At 36.3% G+C, this 15,143-nt stretch overlaps 2 protein-coding genes across 4 annotated transcripts; one reads left to right on the forward strand and one right to left on the reverse strand.

Moving 5' to 3' along the window:
• The first annotated feature begins 202 nt into the window (after positions 1 to 202).
• Positions 203 to 10,587, forward strand: LOC102600201 (protein NETWORKED 1A-like). Its single transcript, XM_015313546.1, has 4 exons — positions 203 to 409; positions 990 to 1,213; positions 4,468 to 8,663; positions 9,189 to 10,587. The coding sequence occupies exons 2-4, from the start codon at positions 1,111 to 1,113 to the stop codon at positions 10,320 to 10,322; spliced, it is 5,433 nt and encodes a 1,810-aa protein (XP_015169032.1). The 5' UTR covers positions 203 to 409; positions 990 to 1,110; the 3' UTR covers positions 10,323 to 10,587.
• A 1,053-nt stretch (positions 10,588 to 11,640) lies between these two features.
• LOC102588626 (uncharacterized) lies at positions 11,641 to 14,871 on the reverse strand. 3 transcript variants are annotated; one of them, XM_006339891.2, is made up of 8 exons: positions 14,805 to 14,871; positions 14,348 to 14,653; positions 14,190 to 14,275; positions 12,985 to 13,063; positions 12,845 to 12,904; positions 12,550 to 12,671; positions 12,404 to 12,475; positions 11,641 to 12,144 (listed from the first exon to the last, which is right to left on the reverse strand). In XM_006339891.2, the coding sequence occupies exons 2-8, from the start codon at positions 14,651 to 14,653 to the stop codon at positions 12,042 to 12,044; spliced, it is 828 nt and encodes a 275-aa protein (XP_006339953.1). In that variant the 5' UTR covers positions 14,805 to 14,871; the 3' UTR covers positions 11,641 to 12,041. The 3 variants fall into 3 exon arrangements, with proteins under 3 accessions (XP_006339953.1, XP_015169035.1, XP_015169041.1); XM_015313549.1 differs by having other exon boundaries at positions 14,348 to 14,834; XM_015313555.1 differs by lacking the exons at positions 11,641 to 12,144; positions 12,404 to 12,475 and having other exon boundaries at positions 12,589 to 12,671; positions 12,849 to 12,904; positions 14,348 to 14,836.
• Positions 14,872 to 15,143: the final 272 nt, after the last annotated feature.

The raw sequence follows: 15,143 nt of genomic DNA on the forward strand, positions 1-15,143 counted from the left end.
CGGGGGAGGGTCGAGGGTAGGGGTGAAAAAAATAAGAATTTGAAGTAGAAAATATTTTTTAAAAACAAACTTAGTTAAAAATATTTTTTAAAAATAAATTTAGTTGTTTTGTTTTAGAATATTTGAAAATTTGTACTAAGTCAAAAGTTTGCTAAGGACAGGTTCAAACAAACTTGCTTTTTTTTTTCTTGTTTGAATTGATTTGGGCGTGCAAATAGCTAATGTTGAAATCTTCGTATTCCGGAACTACCCCTCTCCTCTCTTTGTCAATTTAGTCAACAACATTTAATGGTGCATTTGACGTTGTTTCCACTTTAAGCACATTGGGAGTATTGAAGAATAAGAATGCAGAGGAGGCAATGAAGCAGTGAACCCCATTGCTGCTGAGCTGATCAGATTCAGTATTTTCGTAAGCTTCTATTCATTTTGTTTTGATGTCCATTTGAAGGTCAATGATAATTTTAAAATAGATTTCTTTGTTTGATCCAAAGGATTTGCAAATTCCATTGGCTTTGGGCTTTGACATTGGATAGGAGTAGAGTATTACTACTTGATAAAAAGTGTGTGTTTTTCCTCATTTGTGATTGTGATGCTTGTTGTCAATGCTGGTATATACATTACTCCATCTCACATCTGTCCCATTTTATACGAGTTAGTTTGATTTGACAAAAGAAAAAAAGACATTTGAAACTTGTGATCTAAAATAAAATAAGTGATAGATATTTGTGTGGTTATAAATAAAATGTTACTTAATATAGAAATGTGTCATTATTTTTTTTAAACCGACTAAAAAAAAAGAAAGTTATATAAATTGAGACAAGGGGAGCATTAATTACACTTGACTCAGCGAAACTGATAACACTTGCATATATTTTCAGAAGAACTACAGAATTATAGAAGCAGAGCAGGTATGCTGCAAAGCTAAGTTTATGTTGTTATCTATGGGTCATAGTTATTACTTCTAAATTGCTTCTTTCTATTATTTTCAGTTGCCTATGTGAGAGAGCCAAAGCTGCAACACTGGCGTGGATTGATAATTTCTTGTACTGGTTCAAAGACCAGGATTTTGCAAGGACAAAACCTGTTGCCATTTTGTTCTTTGCTGGAGTCATGGCCACCTTGCTACATTCTGAAACCAAACGCTTATACTCTTCGTGGTGGGATACTGGCCATATTCCAAATAACTCAAAATGGCTTCAACATAATCTTACTGGTGAGTGCTGAGGGATCATGACCTTTCTTCTTCTAATGGCTATACATGAATAGATTTTCTTTCCCTCTTGGATCTTCCTTAGACTTCAACCCTCTTATTTACCGCTTTCTTTCAATATTATATGATTCTTGTCATGTTGATGTTAAGCTTTTACTCCGATTAATGGATGATGGTATATCTTCTGGTTTTACAAAAACTTAGTAATTCTGCATTGCACTGACATAAAATGTGTGTATGCAATTTGTGCTTGTGAGTTTATTACCAGCATGTGGTATGAAGTAGAGTATGATTAGTTTGTCAATCAAGAGGTCACATGATTGAGTATGCATACATCTGCTGTTCCATTACCTTATAAAGTTACATCTTTACTTTAGACTATCGGATAAGTTGATACTCGTATCTGGAGCGGTTACACTTCTTCCTGTTTTCCTTTTCCTCTCTTCTCTGCATTACATACATTGTGATACAAGGATAGATAATCTGCTTTGGATCTCAGATTTTCCGTTGTCCTCTTTTCCGAACTAGAAACCATATAATTATATTGATTTCGATGATTTCATCTTCATGCTTTAGGATCAATGAACTATTGTGATAATCATTTCTAAAAAATCCGCTGCAGATTGGGAATTCCATTGGAATGGTTCCTGAAAATCCTGTGTTTCACATCTTAGGTTGAGTGATTCGAGCGAACTCAGAGGCAGTTTCACTTACCAATGAATAGAGAGGCAGTTGGACATACCAATCATCAAAATATCTGGTTTTAGGGGGTTAATGTAAAAACTGGAACATAGATATGAAATTCTCTAGACAGGAGAAATCAATTCAATGCATTATTAGTAAAGGAATTGCTATGCTGACTCCACAAGAAACTGCATTATTAATGGACGCTCTTTTTGCAGATCCATCACATCCATACATATTATTACAACCACCCTTGCTATCCCCAACAAGCTCCCTTGTGCATTCAAAACCAAATCTACTTACCAACTACTTAGACATCTTCCTTTATGTGGATATCTTATAAATGGTGTAAGAGATTATATGCACAATAGCCAGTGGCGGAGCTAGGTGGGGGATCATGGCTTAGACGAACTCACTAGCTTTTTCGTAGATTCTGTATTTGTATTAGAAAATTAAACAAATATACGTGTATATTCACTTGTGAACCCCTGACAAAATTGATTGACAACTTAGTGATAAGGAAGCGGCGGTGAAACTGCCTTTCACACTAGTATTATGGGTTCAAACCCCACAAGGAAGCATGTTTTGCAATATTTTTCTCTTCTATCCTAAACTTTAGAACCCCAAACTCCCAATTCTGGCTCTGCCTTTGGCAATAGCTACTTATTCTATAAACTAAATCTGTTCAAGTTCATCACTGTTATGTTACACACAAATCTGTTGAGAAGGAGCAGAAAATGACGATGTAGAGGTGAACAGTAGTTGAGAAGACGGTAGCTTTAGGCTTACATTTTTGTCTTCTACCCATATTCTCGTTAGTCTTCTATCTGTAACAACTATGCCTCAATCCCAAGTTAAGTTGCAGCCAGCTATATGAATTTTCTCTATCTATGTCAGACAATTTAGACATGTTTCAGACCAATTAATATTTAAAAAAATTTAGGTTCTCTAGCACTATGAGTTCTCTACAGTTTCTACTGACATACAGATCTCTACAAGACTAGAAGACTCCTTGCAAACATTCAACCTAAAGTTCTTCTGTGGTGTCCTATTTTTCGCTGAGCTGTCGTAAATTTCAAGAAATTATTGGTCATTTGAGACAACTTCGTTACATGTGATTTTAGGTCTCTACCTCTTCCTCTTTTTGATACCTTTAATCACCATGATCTCATACTTGTGGACGGGTGCCTTTGGAAGTCAATGTACGATATGACGAAACCATCTCAAGTGACTTCTCTTATTTTATCTTCTATATTGCTACTTTCACCTTCTATCAAATGTGATCATCTCTAATCTTCTATGACCATACAGCTATCTTATTATCCACATTTCCGTTGTACTCGTGTTTTTGTGGATATGTTTGACCTTAGTGGCCCAAGATTAATTTCATACAACATTATCAGTCTTACAACCATCTATGGAACTTGCCTTGTATCCTCTCATGGAATAACACTCTAGTAGGACTTCTCTATTTTAACAATGCTATTTTGATTCTATATGTCACAGTTTCATCTATATGTCATTCTCCTAAGACAACGATATTAAGTATCTGAATTATTTGCATTAGCACCACATTCCTGTCTAATCACACATCATCTTCGCTCTTCTTTATGCTGCCCGAATTCACAATGATTCTTCCCACTACTACTTCTCCTAAACTCTTAGGGCAATTTTGGCTAAGCTTCCAGGATCTGCTTTTTCTGAAAAATCCTTCTTGGTATAAGTACTTTGGAGCTGCATAAATTTGAGTTTGACCACACAGTTTTGAAGCACTTCTGTTTCCAAAACCTACCAGCCATAAATTTAAACTATATCTCTGTCACTTTTGTAGTGTCGCTAAGTTTACTCTCTATTACTCTTTCCCGAAAGTTCATTGTAGGACTCATATTTAATGCTACGATTAGGGGTGTCAAAAATGAACCCAAACATAGGTAACCCGCCCAGATTTTTAAGGGTTGGGCTCAAGATAATTTGGATTTTGGATTGGGTTCAATCTCAACCCATTCAAGCCTAACCCATTTTAAGAGAATCTTCAATTGAGCCCAATTCAATCTCCAATTTCAACCTATTTTAAAACTCTTTACTAAGATATGTTCCTATATTAAATGTATGAATTATTATATATTTAACATCAATAGGATTTATCTATGCATTTGGCACTTTTTTTCAAAAAAAAAAATCTTGAGCGGAAATTCAAATTGTGATTATAAAAGTTAAATATCACTATGTTAAAATTATTGAGATTAATCTGGTCAAATTGGGTGGGTCAAGACCCAACCCGTTTTTAGCCCATTTGAACCCAACCCATTTGAGCCCAAAGTAAACTTGGGCGGGTCAAGACCCAACCTGATTTCTATCTCCAACCCATTTTAATATCTGCAATTTCAACCCAACCCGCCCATTTGACAGCCCTAGCTACGATAGTTCACACAACATTGAGTATCTCATTACATGGTCTTCTATTTGTAGTAGTTTTCTTTTAATCTATAAGTTTCTTCTCATGCACTTTTTTTCTCTTTTTCTAAAATCTCATAGGAAACTTAACTGATGTTGCTTGTATCTTATTTCAACAGAAATGGATGCTAAAGTAAAGGCAATGATCAAGATCATTGAAGAAGATGCAGATTCATTTGCAAGAAGGGCTGAAATGTATTACAAGAGAAGGCCTGAGCTAATGAAGCTAATTGAGGAGCTCTACAGGGCATACCGGGCACTAGCAGAAAGATATGATCATGTAATTGGGGAGCTCAGGCAGGCCCAAAAAACCATGTCAGAGGCATTTCCCGACCAACTACCTTTTCTACTGGCTGAAGATTCACCCATGAGATCTTCCACACAAGTTACTGAACCACATACTCCAGAAATATTGTGCCTTAGTGCATCATCTGATACACATGAATTTCATCAGTCCACTACGGGTTTAATACCATCTAGTATACATGCTGCTCAGAAGATTGGATCTCATAATGGTGATTCTAATAAGGGAACAAGTGACTGGGGCTTAAAACAGTTGCTTGAGATGCTTGGGGCAGGAGAAGAAATGCTAAAGAACACAAAGTTCCTCGAAGGAAAATTGAGTAAAGGATTGAACAGAAACACAGAAGAAAAGAAAAAATGTTTGCATAATAAAGTATCTGAATTGTCAGATGAGAATGGGAATATCAATTCCAAGATCCTCACTCTCGCTGAGTCGGAGCACGCTGATCAAGGTGAAGCTGAAGTTCAAAACCTAAAGGAAATCCTAGCTGTCATGCAAGCAGAAAAAGAAACTACCGTCATTCGGTATCAGCAATGCATGGATCAGTTATATGCTGCAGAGAGGGAACTCAATAGCGTACAGAAGGACTCCGTGAAGTTCTGTGAACAAGCCAGCAGAGCTGAAAATGAAATTCAGAAGATGAAGGAATCCCTTATCAAATTAGAGGCTGAACGAGATGCTGATTTGAGCAAACACAACAAGTGTCTGGAAAGGATATCTAATCTGGAAGTTACGGCTTCTCAAGCACTTGAAGACACAAAAGAACTAAAAAAGAGAGCAATTAAGGCAGAAACCGAAGCTCAGAATCTTAGGAATGACATCTCTAATTTAGAGTCTGAAAAGTATGTTGTCCTTCATGAGTATAAGCTAAGAATGGTAAACATATCTGACCTTGAGGAAAAACTCTTGGTGGCTCTGGAAGAATCCAGAATGCTTATGGAGATAACTGATAAAGCTGAAGCTGAGATCAACAAACTGAAAGTTGTTCTGATGGAACTAATTGAAGAGAAAGAAGCTGCTGCTGGTGACTATAAACATTGTCTGGACAGAATATCAAACCTTGAGAATGAGCTAGCTTGTTCCCAAGAGGATATAAAGTTCCTGAACGGTGAGATTTCAATAGGAGCTGCAAAGCTTAAAGATACTGAAGACAAGTGTGTTGTGCTGGAGATATCAAAGCATTCATTGTACCTAGAGATAGATAATTTGGCAAAGAAGATTGCAATGAAAGATCAAGAACTCTATGAGAAGCAGAGGGAATTAGAGAAACTTCAAACTGATTTGCAAAATGAGCACTTAAGCCATGCACAAGTTGAAGCAACTCTTCAGGCTCTGCGACACCTGCACTGTCAATCGCAAGAAGAGCAGAGAGCCCTGGCCATGGAGCTCAGAAATAGTCTTGAGCTGTTGAAGGAAGTGGAAGCATGCAAAAGTAGTTTGAAAGGTGAACTTAAGCGAGTGACGGATGAAAACCATAGCCTGAATGAACTGAAATTTTCCTCAAGCAATTCGATCGAGAATCTGGAGAATGAAATCCTTAGCTTGAGGAAGATGGAGGAGAAACTTGAAGTGGAGGTTGCACAACAAGTTGGACTAAGTAGCAACCTTCAACAAGATATTGCATGTTTGAAAGAGGAAATCAAGGACCTGAACAGGAGCTACCAGGCTTTATTAGAGAAAGTGAAGGCGGCAGGTATAAGCCCTGAATGTGTCGACTCTTCAATAAAGAGCTTGCAGGAAGAGAACTCCAACCTCAGGATAATCTGTGAGAACACCAAATGCGAGAAAGAAGTCCTCCACAAGAAGTTGGAGGACGTTCATGAACTTTTGAAGAAGAAGGCTGTTCTGGAGAGTTCCCTCTCAGGTGTAACTGGTGAGTTGCAGGGATCGCAGGAAACGGTGAAAGCATTGCAAGAGTCTTGTCAAATTCTCAATGGAGAAAAATCCATTCTTGTTGCTGAGAAAGCCGCTTTACTCTCTCAGTTGCAAATTATAACTGAGAAAATGCAGAAACTCCTGGAGAAAAATGCTATGCTCGAGAACTCTCTTTTGGGTGCAAAAGTTGAACTTGAAGGTCTAACTGAAAAAGCAAATAGTTTTGAAGAGATATGTCAATTGCTGAAGAGAAGAGTTAAGGAATCGGAAGAGAAGTATGCTTGCCTAGAGAAGGATAAACAAGCAGAACAGCTACAACTTGAAGAACTTAGAGTTTCTGTTGAAATGGAGAAACAAGAAAAGATCAACTTTATGCATCAGAGTGAAACCCGATTAGTTTATATGGAAAACCATATCCATCACCTACAGGAAGAGAGTAAGTGGAGGAAGAAAGAATTTGAAGAAGAACTCAACAAAGCTTTAAAATCCCAGTTTGAAATTTTCATCCTGCAAAAATTTATGCAAGATATGGAAGAAAAGAATTTTTCTCTGTTGATTGAATGTCAGAAACATATTGAGACATCAAAATTGTCTGACAAACTGATTATAGAGTTAGAAAATCACAACCTGAAACAGCAGGTTGAAGCAGACCTTTTGGTACATGAGATTGAAAGGTTGAGAATGGGGATATATCAAGTTTTCAAGGCCCTTGAAAATGATTCTGACTTTGTGTCTGAAGGAAAGGTGGAAAATGAACAAACTTTCCTGCATTGTATTTTGCGCAGTGTTGAGGATCTGAAACGTGCACTCAGAATGTTCGAGTATGATAAGCAACAGTTGTTGATTGAAAACTCAGCTCTTCTAACTACGCATGCTCAGCTGAAATCAGAGGGCCTGGAATTGGAGTCAATGAAGAAATCTATAGAGGAGGAGCTTAATATCGTGGCAGAGAAGCTGGTTACAGTGCAGAAACACAACCATTGCCTACTAGAAATGAACAAGAAATTACAGTCAGAAATGAGCAACAGCACTCAGCTAAATGCCATACTTGAGGTGGAGGTTCGGACTGTCTGTCTCAAGCATGGTGAGTTGCAGAAAGCTTACTTTGAATTACAAAAGAAATACTCTCAAGTACTTCATCAGAACAAGACATTGTGGACAAAAATCTCAGAGATCAAGGAGGAGAAATGGATAGTGGAGCAGGAAAATGATGTTTTTCTACTTGAGACACTGGCGCTGGGTAATTTCTCTACCATTTTGAAGAGCTATGGTAGTGAAAGAACTGCTGAGCTAAAGTCAATTTTTGAAGATATGCGCAAACTTCATGGTGTTACGCTTGACTTTGAGAAGGAGATGGATGTATTGAATGGGAATCTGGAGATGAAGGAAACTGAAAGCTTACTCCTGAAGAAATCAGTTGAAAGGTTACAAGAAGAGCTCCATGGGGTGAGGGAATCTAATGATCATCGCAAGTTGGAAATGTCAACTGGAAAAGAACTTCAGGGTAAGCAGGAAATTCAGCTTTTTGAAGCAGAACAGAGCTTTAAAGTATCTGAAAAATTGAACTCAGAATTGCATAGGGCTCTGGATGTACTAAAGACTGACTGTCTAGAATCCTCGAAGTTGAATGAAGATCTAGAAAAGAAGATATTTGAAATGTTGAGAGATAATACCACTCAGAACAAGGAAATTGAATCTCTTCAAGAAGCGAACACAAATTTGGTGGTTGAATTAGGAAAATTACATGAAGAAATTGAAGAGCAGCGAATCAGAGAATACTGCCTAAGTTCAGAGCTCCAAGAGAAAGACTATGAGTTTGGACTATGGGAGGCAGAGGCAGCAACATTTTATTTCGATTTGCAGATTTCCTCCACACGAGAAGCATTAATGGAAAACAAGATGGATGAGTTAACCGAGATTTACGGGAGACTCGAGAATGAAAATGCTTCCAAAAGTTTGGAGATTGAACATATGAAAATGTTAATCAATTTAATGGAGAGTGAAATTGGAGAACAGAAGTCACAGTTACATGCATATGCTCCTGTAATAGCCTCTTTAAGGAATGATGTGGTATCGCTTGAGCATAATGTGCTCCTCCAGACGAGCCTTAAGCTAGCTGGCTCTCAGGAACCAAAGGTAATGTACTTTCTTATAATAAGTGATATACATGTCTCTGTATTATCCTGCTTACTGAAAACTGGGCCTGAATGTTACTCAAGCCTTTTGCATTTTTACATGACCTTAGCTTTAGAACGTCAATCAGTGTTTTGATCGGAATTAACATGGCATATGTTTGCTATTACTTTAAATACTATTGTTATTCAGGATTTTCTTTGAAGTTCTTCCTCTTGAGGATTCATTCTCTCAGAACAATTTCCAGTGTCTGGCATTTCTTAGGACTAGACTGACTTGTTTCTTGCTTTGGTCTCATGACCTGCATCTAGATTGTGAAAGGATATCTAGTTCAAAAGTATTAATTTTACACTGGTTTGATATTTCCTAATTTACTTGTAAGTATAATATTGTATGGACTTGAGTTTAAAATTAAAGCAAAAGAATATGGTCATTCCCAGCTGTGTTTTTACCTAGACATAAAAGTGGAGAACTTGGGATCAGCTGCAATTTTGTGTTGAAATTTCTTCTTCTTGCATATATTTGCAGTGTGTTGACGTTGGGGTTCATCCAGATAAAAGTGGATTTGTATATCTGATAGAAAATCAATCTGTCATGACAAAAGACATTCAAGATCTGCAGGAGCTCAGAGATAGGATTAAAGCAGTTGCCAAAGTAGTGAAAGAGAGGAACAAGCCTATTTTACAGGTATCTTCATACAACAAGATAGGTCGAGATAGTGCTGAGAGTGAAGTTGAGGAATTAAAATCTCGGCATAGCTTTGATCTAGAAAAAGATGAGCATATAGAAAGGAGGAATCCAAGGAATGAGTATGGTGAAGGTCATAACAGGCGAAAAACCAAGCCTAAATCCTTTGACATCCAAAAGAGGATACTGATGAAAGATATACCACTTGATCATGTTTCTGATGGCTCACTACAAAGAATTAGAACAAGAGGTTCTTCTGATGTTGACGGAGCAGATGATCAGATGCTTGAGCTATGGGAAACCATAGAGGAAGGTAGTCCCAGTAAAATTATGAAGGAACGGGCAAATCATCCACCAACAGAATCAGAGGTGGAGAAGGAGTTTGGTGTTGATAAGTTAATGAACTCCTTTGATGCAAGTGTTGAAACAAATAAGCAGATTCTGGACCGGCTTTCCTCTGATGCAGAGAAATTGATTAGTCTTCAAATGACTGTTGATAACATGAGAAGGAAATTGGATAAGAAAAGAAAGGCTAGGAAAGACAAAAATGTTGATTTTGTAGCAGCAAAAGAACAGTTACAAGAAGTTGAATTAACAATTGTGCAGCTGGTGAATTTGAATGGCCATTTGATGAAGAATACAGAAGAAAGCACACATTTCACAGGAAGCACTTCAACATATTCAAAAGAGTTGTTGAATATCAGGGGAAAGAGAGTTTCAGAAGAGGCAAGAAAGGGGTCCGAGAAGATTGGACATGTACAATTGGAGGTTCAAAAACTTGAGTGCGTGTTACTGAAACTGGGGGATGAAAAGAAAAGCATTGTCAGAAGCAGATTTTACACAAGTATTGCATTGAAGAAGTTGATTCATATTGGGAAGAGAAATAGTGAAAAGGAAAAAAAGGCCCATCTTTGTGGATGCTTTACACCTTACAGTAGTAGCAGCAACATCAGTAGTAATAGATACCACATCTGAAATGCTTCAGATGTTCCAAGATATTTTACTGTTTGTGTCGTTTCTTCTGTAGTACGAAACTGGAAAACTGATACGCATTCAGTTTTAGCCCTTTAGATGAATCATAACAGTTAGATTGGAGTATTTTTGTTGATTAACTCAGTTTTGACTATTTTAGCAACAACAATACTTTCTTGATTTGTAATTTAAGCTTTCTAGTTATTGGTAGCCAATCTAGGTGTTTAACAGTGAAACTATCTTCATCTTCATCTTGTGCATGTAGAGTTTCCGCAAAAGCACCAAGTTTCAATAGTCAAGCTACTCAAATTTCCTTCTCTAACCAACATTTGCTTATTTTGTATTTATTAGTACTACTTCTTGATGTCAAACATATTCACCAATCAACCTACTTTTATCTCATTTTGACCTCTATTATATATGACCACATCTGTATTTCTTATTGTAAATCATCAAACTGATTACATTGAAGTAGATAATAATTTAGTAAGGGAATTTGGGCTGTAATAGCTCCATCACATAATATTTTGGAGTTTCTAGTTGAAAAGAATAAAAACATACCTTTATCCTTTTAAGAAAGGGAACCATACGATTTTATATTTTTATTGACAAATTTAGTTGCTATAGCATAAGATATGTTCCTTATATAGCAAAACGTTTAAAGCAAGTACAAGAGTACTTTAGTTTTTTTTGTACATAAATTTTGGTTTGATCCGGTTGTATTTATTCAACTAAAAATTAATTAAAAATAAAAGAGTAAAAAAATATTACTCATCAAATTTAGGTTTGAATTGGATAGGGTAGGGTTGATCTTATTTGTATTATTAGATCAAAAAAAAAAATAGTAAAAAAGATTTACCCACTAAGTTCAATTTTCCGGCATTTATATTTTTTATTTTAGAGAAGATAGTTTAACTGATTTTGGTTTTAAAAACTCATAGTTATGTGATTTACCTTGGTTTTATGTTGGGTCATGAAAGGGTTAGGTCCTTTTGGGTTGAGCAAAAGTTTTATGTAGACTTATAATAAATAAATAAATATCACGTGTTTAATTAAAACTAAATAACATAATCATATAATTAATGGAGTATTTAAGTCTGAAAATAAAGGAACAAATTTATGCATTTTTGCCCCTACCTAGGTGAAGGTTTGGACTTTGGAGCAATACAAAAAGGGGGAAGGAGAGCATATTTAACTTGAATCATCAACTTGTTTAGACTTGAATCTCAGAGTTGACCAATACATGGCTACTGGGAAATTAAGATCCTTATTTGCTGCCTCATATGATAAAGCTGATTTTTAAAAAAAATGGTGACAGAGATTTCATGGATGCAGGGCACAACTCACCCTAGAAATGAAACCCTTTTGTCAAGTGGTTGTCTCATACCACTTAGAATAACTCATTACCTTGTATGGAATCCGAATTACGCTCTTCTTCCTCACTCTACACAATTTTCTTTCCATCTGGAAGCAAAGATAGTAAACAAACAAACAAACAAACATACATTTCTATGGTATGGACAACTTGCAGCTTTCTATTAATACTGTTTTTGTCCCATACACTGACACTAGCATGCACTAGTATTAGCAGCTTGAAAGCCCGAGTGGTAAAACCTGCTCTCTAGTTGCTTTTGTGTTGCCAAATGCCACTTCTTAGAGCCCTTTACCTCCTATGACTGTGTTTCATCTTCTAACCAGAAGCTTTCAGAATCAATAAATCATCTATATCTTGTGAACACTGTAACCAGCATCCTCCGATGTCAAGTTCTCCTTCCAGTTCTCAAATTCAGATCCGCCAAATACTACTTGTTTGATACCTACATAACTGTACAGAAGATATTTTCAGGGTGAGTCTTGTAGCCGCAAACTATTAGAAACATGCGAAAAAGAAATGGCAAGGATACAAAATAAACAACCTTAGTATATATGATAAATTGAAATAAAAAAAAGAAGGTAGTGATTGGCAAAAATGGTCTGCAATGGCTAGGATTTACGTTCCAGGCATATTCATCATGAGTCTAAAAATAGCTTGATGTTGGGAGAAAGAGATTCTACTTCAAAATGAAGAAGGAACTGAAGCTTACTCGGAGCTTATCTGTGACAAAGCATTAATCAATACATCCAACAGTAAAGGCTCACTTGTCCCAATGTCAACCCTATCGTGAGAAAAGGTCAGATTATAAGCATCAAGCATCATTTCAGATCTAAGGATAACAGATTCAGCCTTTACCATATGCGAGCCAAGTTATCTTGAATCTCAACATCTCCAATGTTATAGAATGTAGTAGGTGTTACATTTGCCCCCTGAACAGCATCATAATTTGGTCTTTTGTCCAAAGGAGATTGGGACAACTGCAAGGAAGAAGCTTGGTTGAGCCTACATATAATACACTCAAGTGTCCTGAAAGCTACTCTTTGAAATTTGTCGACTAAGCATACTGTCATGTTAGAATGATTGGTTATGTCTTTTTGTTACCGCCATCTAAAAGAAGAACATAAGTAGTAGATAATTTGAGAAACTCTACTTGCATATTCATCGAATTACATCCACCAAGACGTCCAACAATGTGCCAAGACCGAATTGTCTGCAACAAAGTTGATGAAATCTAAGTCAATAAAATCCATACGCAAATGTGTCCAGAATTATGAAGAATAAATTACTTACGTCACAAATCAAGGAAATGTCCTTCTCCAGTGGGGCATTGTAGAACTCAAACCATATGTAGGTGTTTGAATAATCAAATCTGAATCAAAAGTAAACAGAAGTTGTTATGAATTTCACTCCTAAAAGGATCTGCCAGCAAAAGTCAAATAAGCAAGACACTCTTTCAGTCTTTCTATGGCGTGCAGAATACTTGTCAGATAATTATCCTTCCGTCTGGATTGTGGGCAAAAGTAACTCTAATGAGATTTAGGAATAAAGACATAGTATTAGAACAGTAAATTGCTAGAACTAACACTTTCTGTTCAATTGCTGACACAGTTGCTGGGGGGGTCCAGAAGAAGAATATGTCCTTGTTGCGGGGTAAGTCATTACCAGCATATTCACCACGAAAGAAAGGATCAAGCTTTTGAGTCGAGAAAAGGTTCAATAGTCTACCCTTCTAAATATAATTATAATTAAGCATATACATCGAGAAGAAAAGGAGTTGAATAAAAAGAAAATAAGACTTTTGATTTCTCTCTCAAACAGGCATTTCCTATACTTGCCAAACAAAATTTCAAATATCAGCAAAGGGGTGTTTCTAGCCTATAGCCATCTATTGTTGAATTAGAAATCCTTCCCTGAAATTTAATTGGAATGGAACTGACTGCAGTTCCAAAGAATGTCACGCACAACCTATGAAGTGCTAATATCAAATCTATGGCTGCTTACTAGTTCTTAACAACACATATGACACAAATAGAACACCATCACATGGTGTTTCTTACAAATGGAAATATTACAATTTAATAACAGGACACAAGATGCACCAAGTGCTCCTCAATTCGATAATTTATGAACCAATCTCCTACATTCAGAAGGTAGAGGTGATTTGTTTCATGTAATAATAAGAAATAGAACAATTAAACTCGACCAAACACAAAAAGGCAAAGGTTAGTGTATTTTGGCACTTTTTTGTTATGTGAACTATTTCTTGTTATGTATATTGCAAACTACAAAATGATGAAATATGTTCTCAGCAATTATTCATGTGTGTTTAATGGTATATTTAAAATTTTAAATTACAAATTTGTATCAACATTCAGAGTGAATGTATGCTAGACAATATGCATCAGCATACATGTCTCACCAACTTGCTGGAATGAAAAAAACATTGCGGATTCTATTTGATATATGAAAAAGATGGAGTGCAGTAATATACTTACTTGTTGAATTCCACTGTCATGGGTGTTGGTGAGCCTGTCTTTGTATGAACAATTTTATTCCTTTTCTTTCTCAATCTCTCCTCCAACTAATAACAAAGTAAATATGATAAAGAAAACAGTTCTAATTCTAAATCAATTGATCATAACAAAAAACTGACCCTTGACTTAGCCTTATCGGGATCATCAAGACAGGTCCCAAGAATATCAGCAAGTTCAGGATCTTTGTCATAATTCTTCTCATCATCTTCTCTACCTTGAAAATCGCCAACCCCATCACCATCGTTGTTGTCTTCTTCTTCAAATAAGGTTAGGAAATCTGTGGTTTTTGCCCTTTGGGATGAGCTTTGATTAGGTAGAAAATGAAAAGGGGAACGAATGGGAGAGCTTAGATATGTCAGCCATTGAGGTGAAACCCTGTTCTGTGGCACCTGGAAAAGAAATGCAGTGTGCTGCAGTGTAAACATCTGCAAACACAATTTTTCAGTAATTTGTAGACGCAAATTGGTATACGACAAATGAGGGAGATGCATCATTACAGTAGAGTTAACTAAAATCATCACAAAAATATGGAGGATTGATAAAGAATAGGTATAGAGACAAGAAGCACAAACATACCCTTTGAGAAAAAACAATCCTACAAAAACCCTTATCCTTGGGCTAGTACTAAACCCTTATGGAGCATTCGTCCTACTTTTAAGATATTGGTGCCTTTCTGTCCAAAAATTAGAGTACATATGACCTTCACTCTAATAGAAGATTAAATAGAAAATATGGCGCAATATTATTTGTCGATCTGATATTCAATAAATGTCGGGTTAGTAGATAAGATTATGACACGTGTATGCCCGTTAGTATAAAGGATATATATGATTTAGTTGTTGGACGGCAGGAACACCAATGTCCCAAAAATATAACGGAAGGTATTTGCATACCATCTACGATAGTTCAGGGTAT

The sequence above is a fragment of the Solanum tuberosum genome, unplaced genomic scaffold (genome assembly GCF_000226075.1).
Source record: "Solanum tuberosum cultivar DM 1-3 516 R44 unplaced genomic scaffold, SolTub_3.0 scf00011, whole genome shotgun sequence".
In the NCBI taxonomy this organism is placed as follows: domain Eukaryota; kingdom Viridiplantae; phylum Streptophyta; class Magnoliopsida; order Solanales; family Solanaceae; genus Solanum; species Solanum tuberosum.

Bases quoted from the DNA above. Each gene is read 5' to 3' on its own strand.
- LOC102588626 (XM_015313549.1), bottom strand. From the start codon at position 14,746: ATGATTTTAGTTAACTCTACTGTAATGATGCATCTCCCTCATTTGTCG. The intron at 12,672-12,844 runs GTAGAGTTTCTC...TCTTCCTTGCAG, and splicing joins GTAATTCGATGAATATGCAA to TTGTCCCAATCTCCTTTGGA. The intron at 12,145-12,403 runs GTAAGCTTCAGT...TCTTCTGTACAG, and splicing joins TTGTCACAGATAAGCTCCGA to TTATGTAGGTATCAAACAAG.
- LOC102600201 (XM_015313546.1), top strand. From the start codon at position 1,111: ATGGCCACCTTGCTACATTCTGAAACCAAACGCTTATACTCTTCGTGG. The intron at 1,214-4,467 runs GTGAGTGCTGAG...TTATTTCAACAG, and splicing joins GCTTCAACATAATCTTACTG to AAATGGATGCTAAAGTAAAG. The intron at 8,664-9,188 runs GTAATGTACTTT...ATATATTTGCAG, and splicing joins CTGGCTCTCAGGAACCAAAG to TGTGTTGACGTTGGGGTTCA.